Source organism: Eschscholzia californica, unplaced genomic scaffold, assembly GCF_041429995.1.
Source record: "Eschscholzia californica isolate CP2 unplaced genomic scaffold, dmEscCali1.0.p SCAF_2, whole genome shotgun sequence".
Taxonomy (NCBI): domain Eukaryota; kingdom Viridiplantae; phylum Streptophyta; class Magnoliopsida; order Ranunculales; family Papaveraceae; genus Eschscholzia; species Eschscholzia californica.
In genome coordinates this window covers 28636454-28649889 of record NW_028238309.1, presented here as the reverse complement: position 1 = coordinate 28649889, position 13436 = coordinate 28636454, and the positions used below count along the sequence as shown (strand labels likewise).

Sequence of the window (13436 nt, the reverse complement as noted above, 5' to 3'; positions counted from 1 at the left end):
TATTGCATAAGAGATCTCTCTGGTCTAATATATCTTCCCTTCAACGGTAACGAGCTGATCGTATCAACGTCATTCATCCAACGATCCTCACCATCCGATCCACTTACGACCAGCACCTTATTGCTGATCCCTCTACGACCAGCACCTTATCGCAAGTCCACTTACGACCAGCAAGTTAACGACAAAACATCATTACCATCTCCCTTTTCACTACAGTAAGTATACTATTACCGTGGGGATCTGTTCCGACAACTCCACGAGCCGCGACACCTAAGCACTCCGACGACGGTTACCTCACTATCGCTCACATTCACTTTATTTATATTTGATCGAGTATCTGACTTGACCGTCGGAGCCCCCTTAGGCCGGCACCATCTCGGTGTCCCAGAGGCTTCACGATCTCTTCTCTCTTTTTGTGTGCAGGTTCTTTTCGACACGTAGCTGGTCCCCAAAGCATCCGACCCGACCCGACCCGACAAGACTTTGACCGTTGACCCGTTGACTGTCAGACTTTCCGATCCGTAGACATTTTACCGTCTACAATTTGGCGCTAGAAGGAGGGGGGCCAGCCACTAACTACCGAAAAGACAAGTACCATGGAAGGAGACATGTCCAACGCTTCTGTGGATTTCTCATCACAACTTGCTGCACTCACTGCCCAGATCCAAGAAAACGCCGAAAGATTGAGAGCTTTGGAGGAGGAGAACTCTACTGTCCGGGCAGAGAACATGCTACTGCAAGAAAGAATTACCGAGTTGGTGGTTCCAAGAAGACAAAGTTTAGGGGACAATCGACCACCTCCCAACGGTTCTGAAGTAGGAGGACCATCTAATCGCCCAACACCCCCTCACAACACTACTGCAGGCTTCACCACCAGCCAAGTAGGGACAGGATTCGCAAGTGCTCCATTCATAGCTCCAACACATACCTTTCAACAAACTCTCACTCCACAGCAGACCATGGCTGCTCCTCTTTACTCATCTTCTACTATTGCTATGCCTACTATCTTCCCTATGCCTACTCAACCCACCATGGCTTCTAATCCCTTATTGTTTTCACATCCAGGTACCCCTTTAGAGCAAGCTTTAGCAAAGAGGCTAGCTGAAATGGAGGCTCTGATCACTAGAATTCCAGGAGTCCCGACCCCCTTCAAGAAGAGTCTTCCTCAAAGCTATGCCGATTCTCTGTTCGTCGATGCAATTGCTCTGGTAGAGATGCCCAGAAAGTTCACTTTTCCCAACATGAAGATGTATGACGGCACCTCTGACCCGGACGATCACATAGCCTCTTACAAACAGAGGATGTTTACTGCTGCGATTCCAAGGGACTTGCGGGAAGCGTGTATGTGCAAGAGTTTTGGGTCTAGTCTGATTGGCCCAGCTCTGCAATGGTACACCAACCTCTCCCATAACTCAATTGCTTCATTTGCCCAGCTCACAGACACCTTTGTCGAGCAATTTGCAAGCAGTAAGAAGCTGGAGAAACTCTCTGGTGATCTCTACCGAATCCAACAACGAAGAGGTGAACCACTCAGAGAGTATGTGGGAAGATTTAATCGGGAGAAGGTGTCAATTCCTTACTGCAACCAGGAGACAGCAGTTGATGCATTTAGGAAAGGTTTACTGCCAGATGGGGAGTTGTACAAAGAACTCACCAAGTTCAATTGCACAACAATGGAGGATGTTCTTTCCAGAGCCTGGGTTGAAATTAGGTGGGAAGAAGACGAAGCCCACAGGAACATATACTATTCGCAAGAAGATAGGTCAAGAGATCGTCACTCCAGAAGATACGAACGACGGTCAGAAGCCAGGAGCAATGATCCGTACCCAACCAGACGACCAATTCCAAGGGAGAACAGGAGGCCATTCAACCCTCCGCCTAATCGTCAAAACGAGAAACCGCAAGGACCCATCCGTACCAAGATTCCAGAATACAACCTCAACATTGAACCAAGTGAGGTGATTGCTGTAATGAAGGGGATGGGTAACACGGTAAGGTGGCCAGGGAAGACAAAGACGCCAAGCGACAAGAGGGATATTTCCAAGTGGTGTGAATTCCACTTGGACCATGGGCACACTACTGCAGATTGCATTGCCCTCAGGCTTGAAGTTGCTGAGCTCCTAAAGAGGGGTCACCTCACCGACTTACTGACAGACAAAGGCAAGAAAACCATGTCCCAAGGAGATGCCCGACCCAAAGAGCCAGAGGAGCCGATTCCAACATTGACTTGCAACATGATCACAGGGGGCTCGGAAGTGAGTGGAGTAAGCCACTCGGCAGCCAAAAGAAGTGCACGAATCACAGCCAATCCAACTGCCCACTCGACAGAGGCGTCGACCCTAACTTTCACCAACCAAACCATCAGCTTCGTTTACAACGAAGTCTCAGGGCTCGTCAACCCTCATCATGACGCTCTTGTCCTCTCTCTCACTATTGCAAATGTGTTAGTTAAACGCATACTAATTGATAACGGATCCTCCACTAATGTCTTATTTCTTCATGCCTTGCTAGGAATGGGACTAGAAGAATCAAACATCTGCCGACGTTCTACTGTCCTTATAGGATTTAGTGGAGAACAGAAGTATACCTTGGGAGAAATCGTGTTACCGGTATATGCAGGAGGAATTAACCTTAGCACCACTTTTGTGGTACTGGACTGCCCATCAGCTTATAACATGATCCTTGGAAGACTTTGGATCCAAGAGATGAGGGCAGTACCATCAACATACCACGATGAAGGCTCCCAAGAAGCCCTTGTAGCAATTACAGAACAAAGTACCCCTTAACTCGAACCTTAACCAACCGAACATGGAGGAGTTAGACGAAGTCCAAATTAACCCCAACATCCCAGAGCACAAAGTCCAAATTGGAGCACAGCTAGCTCCTACTCTCAGAGGAAAACTCATTGAATTCCTAACCAATAACTCTGATTGTTTTGCTTGGTCTCATGCAGATATGACAGGGATAGATCCCTCTATAATAGTTCATGAATTACAGGTAGACCCTTCCCATACCCCGGTCAGACAGAAAAGAAGGAAATTCGCACCAGAACGCAACAAGGTGATCAACGAGGAGATCCAGAAGCTACTTGACATCGGATCTGTAAGGGAAGTGCACTATCCAGATTGGCTCGCTAATGTGGTGGTCGTTAAAAAGAAGAATGGTAAGTGGCGGGTATGTATTGACTTTACAGACTTGAACAAAGCATGCCCGAAGGATTCCTTCCCACTACCTCACATCGACATGCTAGTAGACGCCACAGCCGGACATGAACTCTTGAGCTTCATGGATGCATTCTCGGGCTACAATCAGATCCTTATGCATCCAAACGACCAGGAGAAAACCGCCTTCGTCACGGAGAGAGGTATATTCTGTTACAAAGTCATGCCTTTTGGACTAAAAAATGCAGGTGCCACCTACCAGAGGCTCGTAAACAAAATGTTCGCCAACATGCTAGGCGACACTATGGAGGTCTACATCGATGATATGTTGGTCAAGTCCTTAGTAGCAGAACAACACTTGGAACACCTCAAACAAGCATTTGAGGTACTCAGGAGGTATAATATGAAACTAAACCCTGCTAACTGTTCTTTTGGTGTGTCCTCTGGAAATTTTTTAGGGTATATGGTGACTCAAAGGGGAATCGAAGCTAACCCAGATCAGATCAATTCGGTGATGGGTATTCCTTCCCCGAAATGCATCAAGGACGTCTAGAAGCTTGCAGGTAGAGTGGCGGCACTTAGCCGATTCATTTCCAAATCTTCCGAGAGATGCTATCTGTTCTTCACCACTCTGCGAAAGGGGAAAAATTTCGAGTGGTCACCCGCATGTGAAGAAGCTCTACAACAGCTGAAGAGATACCTCACTTCTCCACCTTTGCTCTCCAAACCAAAAGATGGAGAGAAATTGTTCATATACCTTGCTGTTTCAGAGACAGCGGTAAGTGCAGTACTCGTTCGTGAGGAAGACGGTAAGCAGCTGCCTGTCTACTACACAAGCAAGTCATTACTCGATGCTGAAACTCGATACAGCCAACTAGAGAAGCCAGGAAGCTGAGACCTTACTTTCAATGCCACCCAATTGTGGTGGTTACAACTTTCCCAATGAAGAATATTCTTCACAAACCAGAGCTGTCTGGGAGATTGACCAAATGGGCAGTGGAGTTAAGCGAACATGACATCAGTTACCAGCCAAGGACAGCGATCAAATCTCAGGTACTGGCTGATTTTATTGCTGACTTTACACCTAACACCTTAGTGCAGGCACAAGGAGAATTGCTCCATCTACAGGAACATAGCCAACTCAAATGGACCTTATCAGTAGATGGTTCCAGCAACATGAATGGAGTAGGACTTGGTGTTGTTCTCACTTCCCCAGAAGGTGACCTAATCCAACAAGCAATAAGATGTGGGTTCAAAGCCACCAACAATGAAACAGAGTACGAGGCCTTAATCGCAGGAATGAACCTAGCAAAGGAGATGGGAGTCCAGAAACTTGCGATAAAATCAGACTCCCAACTCGTAGTTAACCAGCTACAAGGAACCTACCAGGCCAAAGACGTGAAGATGGCAGCCTATGTGTCGCATGTAAAAGAACTACAAAGTTAGTTCACCGAGGTTAGTTTTGAACAGGTACCCGGGCTCGAGAATGGGCACGTTGATGCCTTGGCCAATTTAGGGTCATCAATTCCAACCAAGGATGCACAAACAATCCCCTTAACGCTACTTCAGTGGACGGCAGTATGGAAAACAAAGCCTTCAGAGGTAGCGGTTACAGCTGCAGAAGAGACCTGGATGACACCAATAATCAGGTACTTAACTAATGATGAGTTGCCACAGGATCGAAATGAAGCTAGAAGGCTCAAAGTCAAAGCTGCAAGGTTTTGCATCATGGACGGCCAGCTCCTTAAGAGATCATACTCTGGGCCTTACTTGAAATGCATCACCCAAGAGGAATCCAAGTATGTCCTCAAGGAATTGCATGAGGGGGAATGCGGTAACCACTCTGGCGGTCGCAGCCTGGCCAACAGAGCACTGACTGCAGGTTACTATTGGCCGACTATGAGAGCAGACTCTACTGACTATGCTAGACGTTGTGACAGCTGCCAGAGGTTCGCCCAAACTTCCCACCTCCCTCCAGAGAAGCTAAGTTCAATTCTATCCCCATGGCCTTTCATGAAATGGGGGATGGATATAGTAGGCAAACTACCAACGGCCCCAGGCCAGAGAGTCTACATGCTTGCTGTCACAGACTACTTCACCAAGTGGGTGGAAGCCGAAGCCTACCACCAAATCAGAGACCGCGAGGTAAAAAGTTTTGTTTGGAAACATGTCATTTGCAGGTTTGGAGTTCCCAAGGAGATTGTCACAGACAATGGTTCCCAATTTATCAGCTTTGATTTCCAAGACTTCTGCAAGGAGTGGGGAATCAAACTAAGTTTTTCGACTCCTAGATACCCTCAATCCAATGGGCAAGCAGAATCGTCAAACAAAACGATAATGAACTCACTGAAAAAAAAGACTCAAAAAAGCTAAAGGGGCATGGGCAGATGAACTACCAGGAGTGTTGTGGTCATACAGAACCACTTCAAAGACCCCAACTGGGGAAACCCCATTTTCCCTTGCATACGGTTGTGAGGCGGTAATACCAGCTGAAACAGGAGTTCCCTCTGCCCGATATCAGTGGACCATAGAAGAGAGCAATTGGGAGCTACTTAACCATAACCTGGATACGGTAGACGAGGTAAGGGACATGGCGGCAATCAGGAATGCCGCATACCAACAGAAAGCAGCCAAACATTACAACAAGAACGTCAGGGTTCGTACATTCAAAGTTGGCGACTGGGTTCTGAGGAAAGTATTTCAAAATACTAAGGAAACAGGAGCTGGCAAGTTAGCCCTTACTTGGGAGGGCCCATACCTCATTACCAAGGTAGTGGGACAAGGAGCTTACAAACTTCAATCAAAAGATGGCCTAAACATAGGCAATAGCTGGAATGCCATTCACTTACGAAGGTACTACTTCTAACCTTGAAACTTCTCCTATTTCGCCTTTTTTCCAAAGATCACCTACTGACTTGGGCGTCGGAGGGTTGTTGGCTATGCCAACAACCACCCCTCACCATCTACGTGTGATGACAGGAACTGTCTCCAAGACACAACAAAGTAGCAAAAACAATAAGAGGCTGGACGTCAGAGTCGAAGTCCAAACCACCAGAAGAGTTTCGCACTTCGACTGGGGAGCATGAGGATACTGTAAGAAAACTATGAAGAAACACAAGAACAATACGGGTTAAGCAACCCTCACCTGTCGAACAGGCAACTAAAATCACCAGGCACCTAAGTTGAATGACGAACACTTCTTCATTTGACAACAACGAGTTCCAGGCACCTAAGTTGAATGACGAACACTTCTTCATTTGACAACAACAAGTTCAACGTACTGTTCATCAAAATTAATTTAGAAGAAACAAAGTCCCACACTTATTCCTCAAGTTCAATGTAATGTTCTTAAATCTAAGATATCACTTCCGATGTAAACAAAAATTTAGAAATAAAATCTCAAGTATTTATCCAGTAATTACTTGTGTTTAAACTTTATCAATATCGATGTCATTTCACTACAAGGGCATCTAATTACTTGTCTGGAGAGAAACAGTAGGTCGCTAGACGATCCCAAAACACAATAAAGTGTCGGTCGTATCACTTTTATAAGTGAAGATTGGCAACCCATCCAAGACGGGACAACAAGTAGCTAGCCGTCACCTGAACACAGTAAGGTGCTGGCCGTATCCCGTGTATAACTTAGGATTCATAATCCATTCAAGTTGGGACGACAAGCTGCTAGCCGTCACCTGAACACAGTAAGGTGTTGGCCGTATCCCGTATATAACTTAGGATTCATAATCCATTCAAGTTGGGACGACAAGCTGCTAGCTGTCACCTGAACACAGTAAGGTGTTGGCTGTATCCCGTATATAACTTAGGATTCATAATCCATTCAAGTTGGGACGACAAGCTGCTAGCCGTCACCTGAATACAGTAAGGTGCTGACCGTATCACTTGTATAAATTAGGATTGGTAATCCATCCAAGATGAGACAATAAGTTACTGGCCGACACCTAAACGCAATAAGGCGCTAGTCGTCTTCCCTTCATAAGCATAACCACTCAACTAAGAAGAAAAACAACAGGTACATAACCATAGCAATGTATCCTTGAAGGAAGAGTCTCAAAGAAATCCAGTGGGTTCACTTGAACCATTAAAATACAAATCCAGAAGTCAACTCCACAAACAACATATATCCGACGCGTGTCGTCCAAACAAAAGGGCTGAGCGCCTAACGACACACGACGACGACTACATATAGTTCGTCACTAAGGAAAAGAAATCAACAACACACATAATATTCTAAACAAGTCAAGACAAAGGAAATCACTAATGAGGCGAACCACCTCCAGTTGCGTCATCGCCCCTCATTACCTCGTCCATATCTATCGTCATCTCTCTCGCCCGCTGCTCCGCCAAGAGCTCCTCGTGACGAACCCGCCATGCCTCTATGTTATCATCCATATCCCATCTGTCGGGCCCATTCTCGCGGTACTCGACGAACAAGTCTGCACGGGTCCGTAACGCCGCGTCAGTCGCAATCTGATCCCTCTCACGGGGAAATTCATCAACTAGTTGTTGGTTGTACGCCGCTTCTCGCTCCAGCACAGTGTACCGCCCCCGAAGATCCTCTAGCTCTCTCTCCCGGGCACGCATCCTGTCACCCTGCTCCTGAAAGGAAACCACCTGGCTGTCGTAACGAGTCTGCAACCTGGAGAATGATCCCGTCAACTCCGCAACTCGATCCACACTCTCGCTCAACTGACGACGGGAGGAAATCGATGCCATGAGAGCCTACCAAGACCCAAAACAAAGATGAGCATATAAATATAACGAGAAATAGTTGCAACATGAATAAGAGGTAAATACCTGGTATTGGTGCGAAACACCATAGTCTGCACCCCTGCAGGGACCATAAGCAAGGAACTTCTGATGATCCTCAGAAGAGAGCAGCTGGTCCCCTCCAGTAGACAAAAAAGTGGAACCATCAAAGGGAGAAGCAGAAGGATGATGCCTCCACATAGAAACCCCACCAGAAGACTCAGATAGGGGTATCGCCGAGTAAACCGGCTCCGTAGCTGGGACCTCTCGGTAACAGGAACAGACGAAGAAGAATGCGGAAGAGAACTCGAACCGGTGCCTGCCTTGGACCTCTTCCTCTGGCCACCCTTCCGGATGTCCGCGTAAGGAGCAGGGATGTAACCAGATCCCACCATTTGCGACGATGCGAATGACTCTGTACTTGCCGAAGGAGGTGGAAAGAATACCGGAGCACCAAATAACTCTTCGTAGGCTTGAAGCGCACCTCGAATCTCTATAGCCGTTGCAGGTGCAGGGGGACGACTTGTTAGGGTCGCACCAGGAACAAAGTCCCACAAAGGGGTACCTGTAATAAGAGAATGACTCAGAAGGTAGGAAGAACTCCTCTCTGGATCACGACGCTCGAACAACTTTGAAATCCTCTCCTTCCAATGCGGCAGGCGCTCAACGTGCTTGTTGTTGAACGAACAATCTGTCAAAGGAACACTACAAACTTAAGCTACAGAAACGCAAACGCATAAGGTACTCTAAGTTAAACAATAACATACTTACGAGCATCTTGCCAACTGGAAGGAATCTGCCCTACCCCCCGGTCACCATATACAAGGTCACCGCGCGCAAGAAAGTAACAAGTTTGCCACTTTCGGTCGCTAGCCGGCATTCCAGTGATCAAGTGAGCACCGGGGTTCCGCAATTTGAAACCATAACGACCATTGTCCCTAGAATGGCTCGTCAAGTGATAGAAGCGAATTACATCGCTAGCTGAAAGCTCAACCTGCTGTAGGTAGGCCAGCACTTCCAAGCACAAGAGAAGTCTCCACGCGCTAGGCATGAGTTGTGAAGGAGCTATCTCGTAGTAACTCAAAACCCCATGCACCAAACGAGGGATGGGAAACCTAAATCCCATCAAGAAGGAAATCATGTAGAACGCGGTCCAGCCGCCATGGTCTTCGTCAACAAGTTCGTTAGGCTGCGGAAGCCTAAGCTCTATGGACTCGGGGATATTGAACATAAACCGTATATCCCGTAATCCGCCCTCCGTAATGGTTGAAACCGGATTTAGAGATGGTCGTTTCAAGGCCACCCGTTCAAGCACCTTTTGTCCCCGGAACTCAGAAGGTTCTAGCACGCGAAGCGATCTAGAAGAACTACCTTGCCCATGATGACTCATCTCGGGATGCAAAGTCTGTAGGACAAAGGGATAAGGCTTCAAACCCAACAACTAGCTTGAAGGGTGCATTTAAACGAAACATATCCTAGCAGTAATTCACTCAAGGTATCGATCCTAACAGTAGCTCACTCAAGGTATTGATCCTAGCAGTAGTTCACTCAAGGTATCAATCCTAGCAGTAGTTCACACAACGTATCGATCCTAGCAGTAATTCACTCAAGGTATCAATCCTAGAAGTAGTTCACTCAACATATCGAGCCTAGCAGTAACTAACTCAAGGTATGCAATCTCAAAAACACATTACGACAAATAAGGAAACTAACTTTAAAGATCAAAACATCACGGATATTCAATATCAATTCAAGAACAATTCAAGAACTCAACAAAACCAAATAGGAGAGAGAAAAATACCTGATTACAAGTGAAGAATCCCCCAAAAATCTCTCTCTTCAAGCTTCAAATGGTAAGTAAAATAATGATCCTTCACCCCTTTTATAGGGTCCGAATCAATAGGCATCACCTACCTCCTTCCCGCCAAGGAGCCCTTGAACAAATGCACACGATCAGCATATTACAGATTACCACCATAGCAGAGTGTCCCACTCGCAAACCTTAAACAAATGCAAAAATTGCCAGGCGTCTCAGGGACATAGAAGAAGGATGTCCGTCCGAGATAAATATTCGGCACAGAGATGGACGCTCCTAAAGACTCAGTGAGAGTCGGACATCCGAAAGATGCAGAACTGGGCTAAACGTCCGAAAGAGGCAAAGCGAGATAGACGTTCCAAGAGCCGCGGAAGAGAGCTGGGCGTATACCCACGCCCAGCTCGCGCCACGTGGCGAGTTCCTGCGCAATCCCGCAGGAACGCGCTGGGCGTCACGGGACGCCCAGCGAGCGCCACGTGGCGCGTTCCTGCGCAATCTCGCAGGAACGCGCTGGGCGTCACGGGACGCCCAGCGAGCGCCATGTGGCGCGTTCCTGTGCCTTCGCGCAGGAACGCGCTGGGCGTCCTTGCTATGGGCGTCCCAGCGCCAGGCGCCCCTGCTATGGGCGCCCGACGTTCTTGTTAAGGGCACCAAAACTGTCCTTTTCTTCATTGCGCCCCTCTTTTTGTGTTTTTTCTGAATTTTTGAACACGTCCCGAAAACTCGCACTTAGCGCCTAAAAAATCCGGGCAAGGCACCCAACCTCGAAACAGCCACCGCTACGATGCAAAGTGACACTCCCACTAGTAAAATATGATCGAGACGCGCACTCCTCCGCTGACACGGTCATACCTCACTACTCTCTAACTCCGAATCCGGACTTAGAGAGTGGGGGGCAAATTGTATGGGCAAATATCCGCCCCACGAGGTGCCTGCAGAATTTATGAACAACCGCTTCGTAAGGATAAAATCCGCGAAGCTTGATAAGGAGGCCCGGTAACGGCCCAAGACGCTAGCATGATCACCAGATCCATACCCGCTTAACACTAAGCGTATCTAACACGTGTCGCACGATAACCACCTCCTAGTACTAAGCTATCTGACGGCTAGAAGGTTATCGCGCAATCCATAACCGCACTAATGGTGAATATTCCGTATCTTCCACTTGAAGACGGACGTTACCGGCCAGTAGCCTATCGCACACGCGGTAACATCCTGACCGTCTCCCAAGAGATTCGAATACTCATCTGACGGTCGATACGTCAGATCCCCTATCTCTTAACGTACTTCCATGAGTAATGTCACAGAATAATTACGTCGGTTACGAGCTGACCGTCATCAAGACGACCCTCCTCTACCACTATAAATACAAGAGGCTATAACCAGACCAAGGCATCCAATATTCGACAACAGTACTCGAGTAGCTAAATCCATTCTCTCCACTCACTTACTCTCTCATAAGCATCTCAAAGGTCTTTCGATTCCCTCAAAGTCTCTGACTCATCATCTTAGAAGTTCGGAGATAAGAGTCTGGTTGTCACGAATCAAACGATAACTAACTAGCCGTATCGACACCATACCACCACCACCTTATTGCATAAGAGATCTCTCTGGTCTAATATATCTTCCCTTCAACGGTAACGAGCTGATCGTATCAACGTCATTCATCCAACGATCCTCACCATCCGATCCACTTACGACCAGCACCTTATTGTTGATCCCTCTACGACCAGCACCTTATCGCAAGTCCACTTACGACCAGCAAGTTAACGACAAAACATCATTACCATCTCCCTTTTCACTACAGTAAGTATACTATTACCGTGGGAATCTGTTCCGACAACTCCACGAGCCGCGACACCTAAGCACTCCGACGACGGTTACCTCACTATCGCTCACATTCACTTTATTTATATTTGATCGAGTATCTGACTTGACCGTCAGAGCCCCCTTAGGCCGGCACCTTCCCTGTGTCCCAGAGGCTTCACGATCTCTTTTCTCTTTTTGTGTGCAGGTTCTTTTTGACACGTAGCTGGTCCCCAAAGCATCCGACCCGACCCGACAAGACTTTGACCGTTGACCCGTTGACTGTCAGACTTTCCGACCCGTAGACATTTTACCGTCTACACATGTTTTTACCTAAGACAATAGTGTCTGATAAGTATGTAAGGTTTATGAATTATTTATAAAAAACACCTTGGCATATGATGGGAAATAGACTCAAATTTTCATCTGCATATCACCCACAAATTGATGGGCAAAGAAAAGTTGTCAATAGAAGTCGAGGAATATCGTGTTACGATGTCTTGTTGGTATACATGTTAAAAGTTGGGACAACATCTTGCATATACCTGAGTTTGCATGCAATAGTTCAGTCACTGGGACAATTGGCATGAGTCCATTTATAGTTTTTAGTGGGTCCAACCCTAGGACCCCATAGATCTGATCCCTACGTCCATATCACATAGACCATCTGAATCAGCTAATGCATTGCATTCGGAGGTCAAGAAACACATATTCATGAATAAGGAAAAATATAAAACAATTGGTGATTTACATCGCAGAAATAAGAGTTTTCAATGGGAGGTTATGTAATGATACAGATAAGGCCAGAAAGTTTCTTCTATCCCATCCATTACCAATGAACCATGGTACCCAACAGACCAGCCTTCACAACCTTTACCTTCTCTACCATCCACCCTGCTAATGTCAAATTTTTTCTGTATGGTATCTGGTATAATAGTGAGATTGTTATGTCGAATCACGCTTTTTCTCCTCTTGATCTGAGGGAAAACTTGTAAGGAGCTCGAAAACCTCTTAGACGCTCAAGATAGTTAGAATTCCCTTGCGAGCAAAAGAATTGAACATTGAGTGAACCTTTAAAGACTTACTCGATGTGAGTTAAAATGTGTTTTTCAACGTTTCCGCTTTGAGATGATTTGATCACCTTTCATAGGATACTTCGACCGGCTGCAGGGAGGCGGTTGAGATCCACAGTGTTGGACTCAAATTATTTTTTCGTGGGCTGGAAATATCTGGGGTTCCCTTTGGAGTGTTCTTATCGTTGATATCTAGGAGTTCCCTTGTTTAAGGATTCTCGATAGATTATGTTTCCGAGTTGACATATCCTTAGGGCATGTCTCTTCCTAAAGACTCTTTAAGCCCAAGTTAATTCAATACTTAAGATCCTCACCGACTAGGAGCTTTGACATGATTCAGGATTAAGTCGTTATGAATTAGGCACGCTTCTTCCTTCCATGTCTCGGGATTGAGGTATCGGCCCTGCTTACGTGGAGGCCCTAGTATTCTCGTAAATCCCAAGGCAGACTTTGTCGTATTTGAGTCAGGGCATGGATTAAGGTGCCTAGGATAATCACACCCGCTCTCCAGTTCTGGGCTTGAGTTGTAGACTTCCTTCAGATTCAACCTCTTTGTTGACTTAATGCAGGTTGAACCTTGGGGCTTCTGTCTTTGCTTGACCTATTCACCTAAGTCAACTAGTGACCAATTCATAGACCATCACATCCCTTTGAGCAAAGATGAGGTATTGGACATCTTGGATGCACAAGTTGTTTCTATAAGGCATCGAGGATACCAAAAATACTTTGTCAAGTGGAAGAATCAACCAATTTCTAATTGTAGTTGGATAATAGATTCAGAGATAAGAGTATTTAATCCTAATTTATAGAAGC

General features: G+C 46.5%; 1 protein-coding gene across 1 annotated transcript; it reads right to left on the bottom strand.

Annotated features, from left to right (window-relative positions):
* Nucleotides 1-7196: 7196 nt before the first annotated feature.
* LOC147557270 (uncharacterized) lies at nt 7197-11872 on the bottom strand. The gene is made up of 4 exons (XM_086663845.1): nt 9730-11872; nt 8700-9333; nt 7977-8619; nt 7197-7901 (listed from the first exon to the last, which is right to left on the bottom strand). The coding sequence occupies exons 2-4, from the start codon at nt 9316-9318 to the stop codon at nt 7865-7867; spliced, it is 1299 nt and encodes a 432-aa protein (XP_086519971.1). The 5' UTR covers nt 9319-9333; nt 9730-11872; the 3' UTR covers nt 7197-7864.
* Nucleotides 11873-13436: the final 1564 nt, after the last annotated feature.

Bases quoted from the DNA above. Each gene is read 5' to 3' on its own strand.
- LOC147557270 (XM_086663845.1), bottom strand. From the start codon at position 9,318: ATGAGTCATCATGGGCAAGGTAGTTCTTCTAGATCGCTTCGCGTGCTA. The intron at 8,620-8,699 runs GTAAGTATGTTA...TTCCTTTGACAG, and splicing joins TTCCAGTTGGCAAGATGCTC to ATTGTTCGTTCAACAACAAG. The intron at 7,902-7,976 runs GTATTTACCTCT...GGGTCTTGGTAG, and splicing joins GTGTTTCGCACCAATACCAG to GCTCTCATGGCATCGATTTC.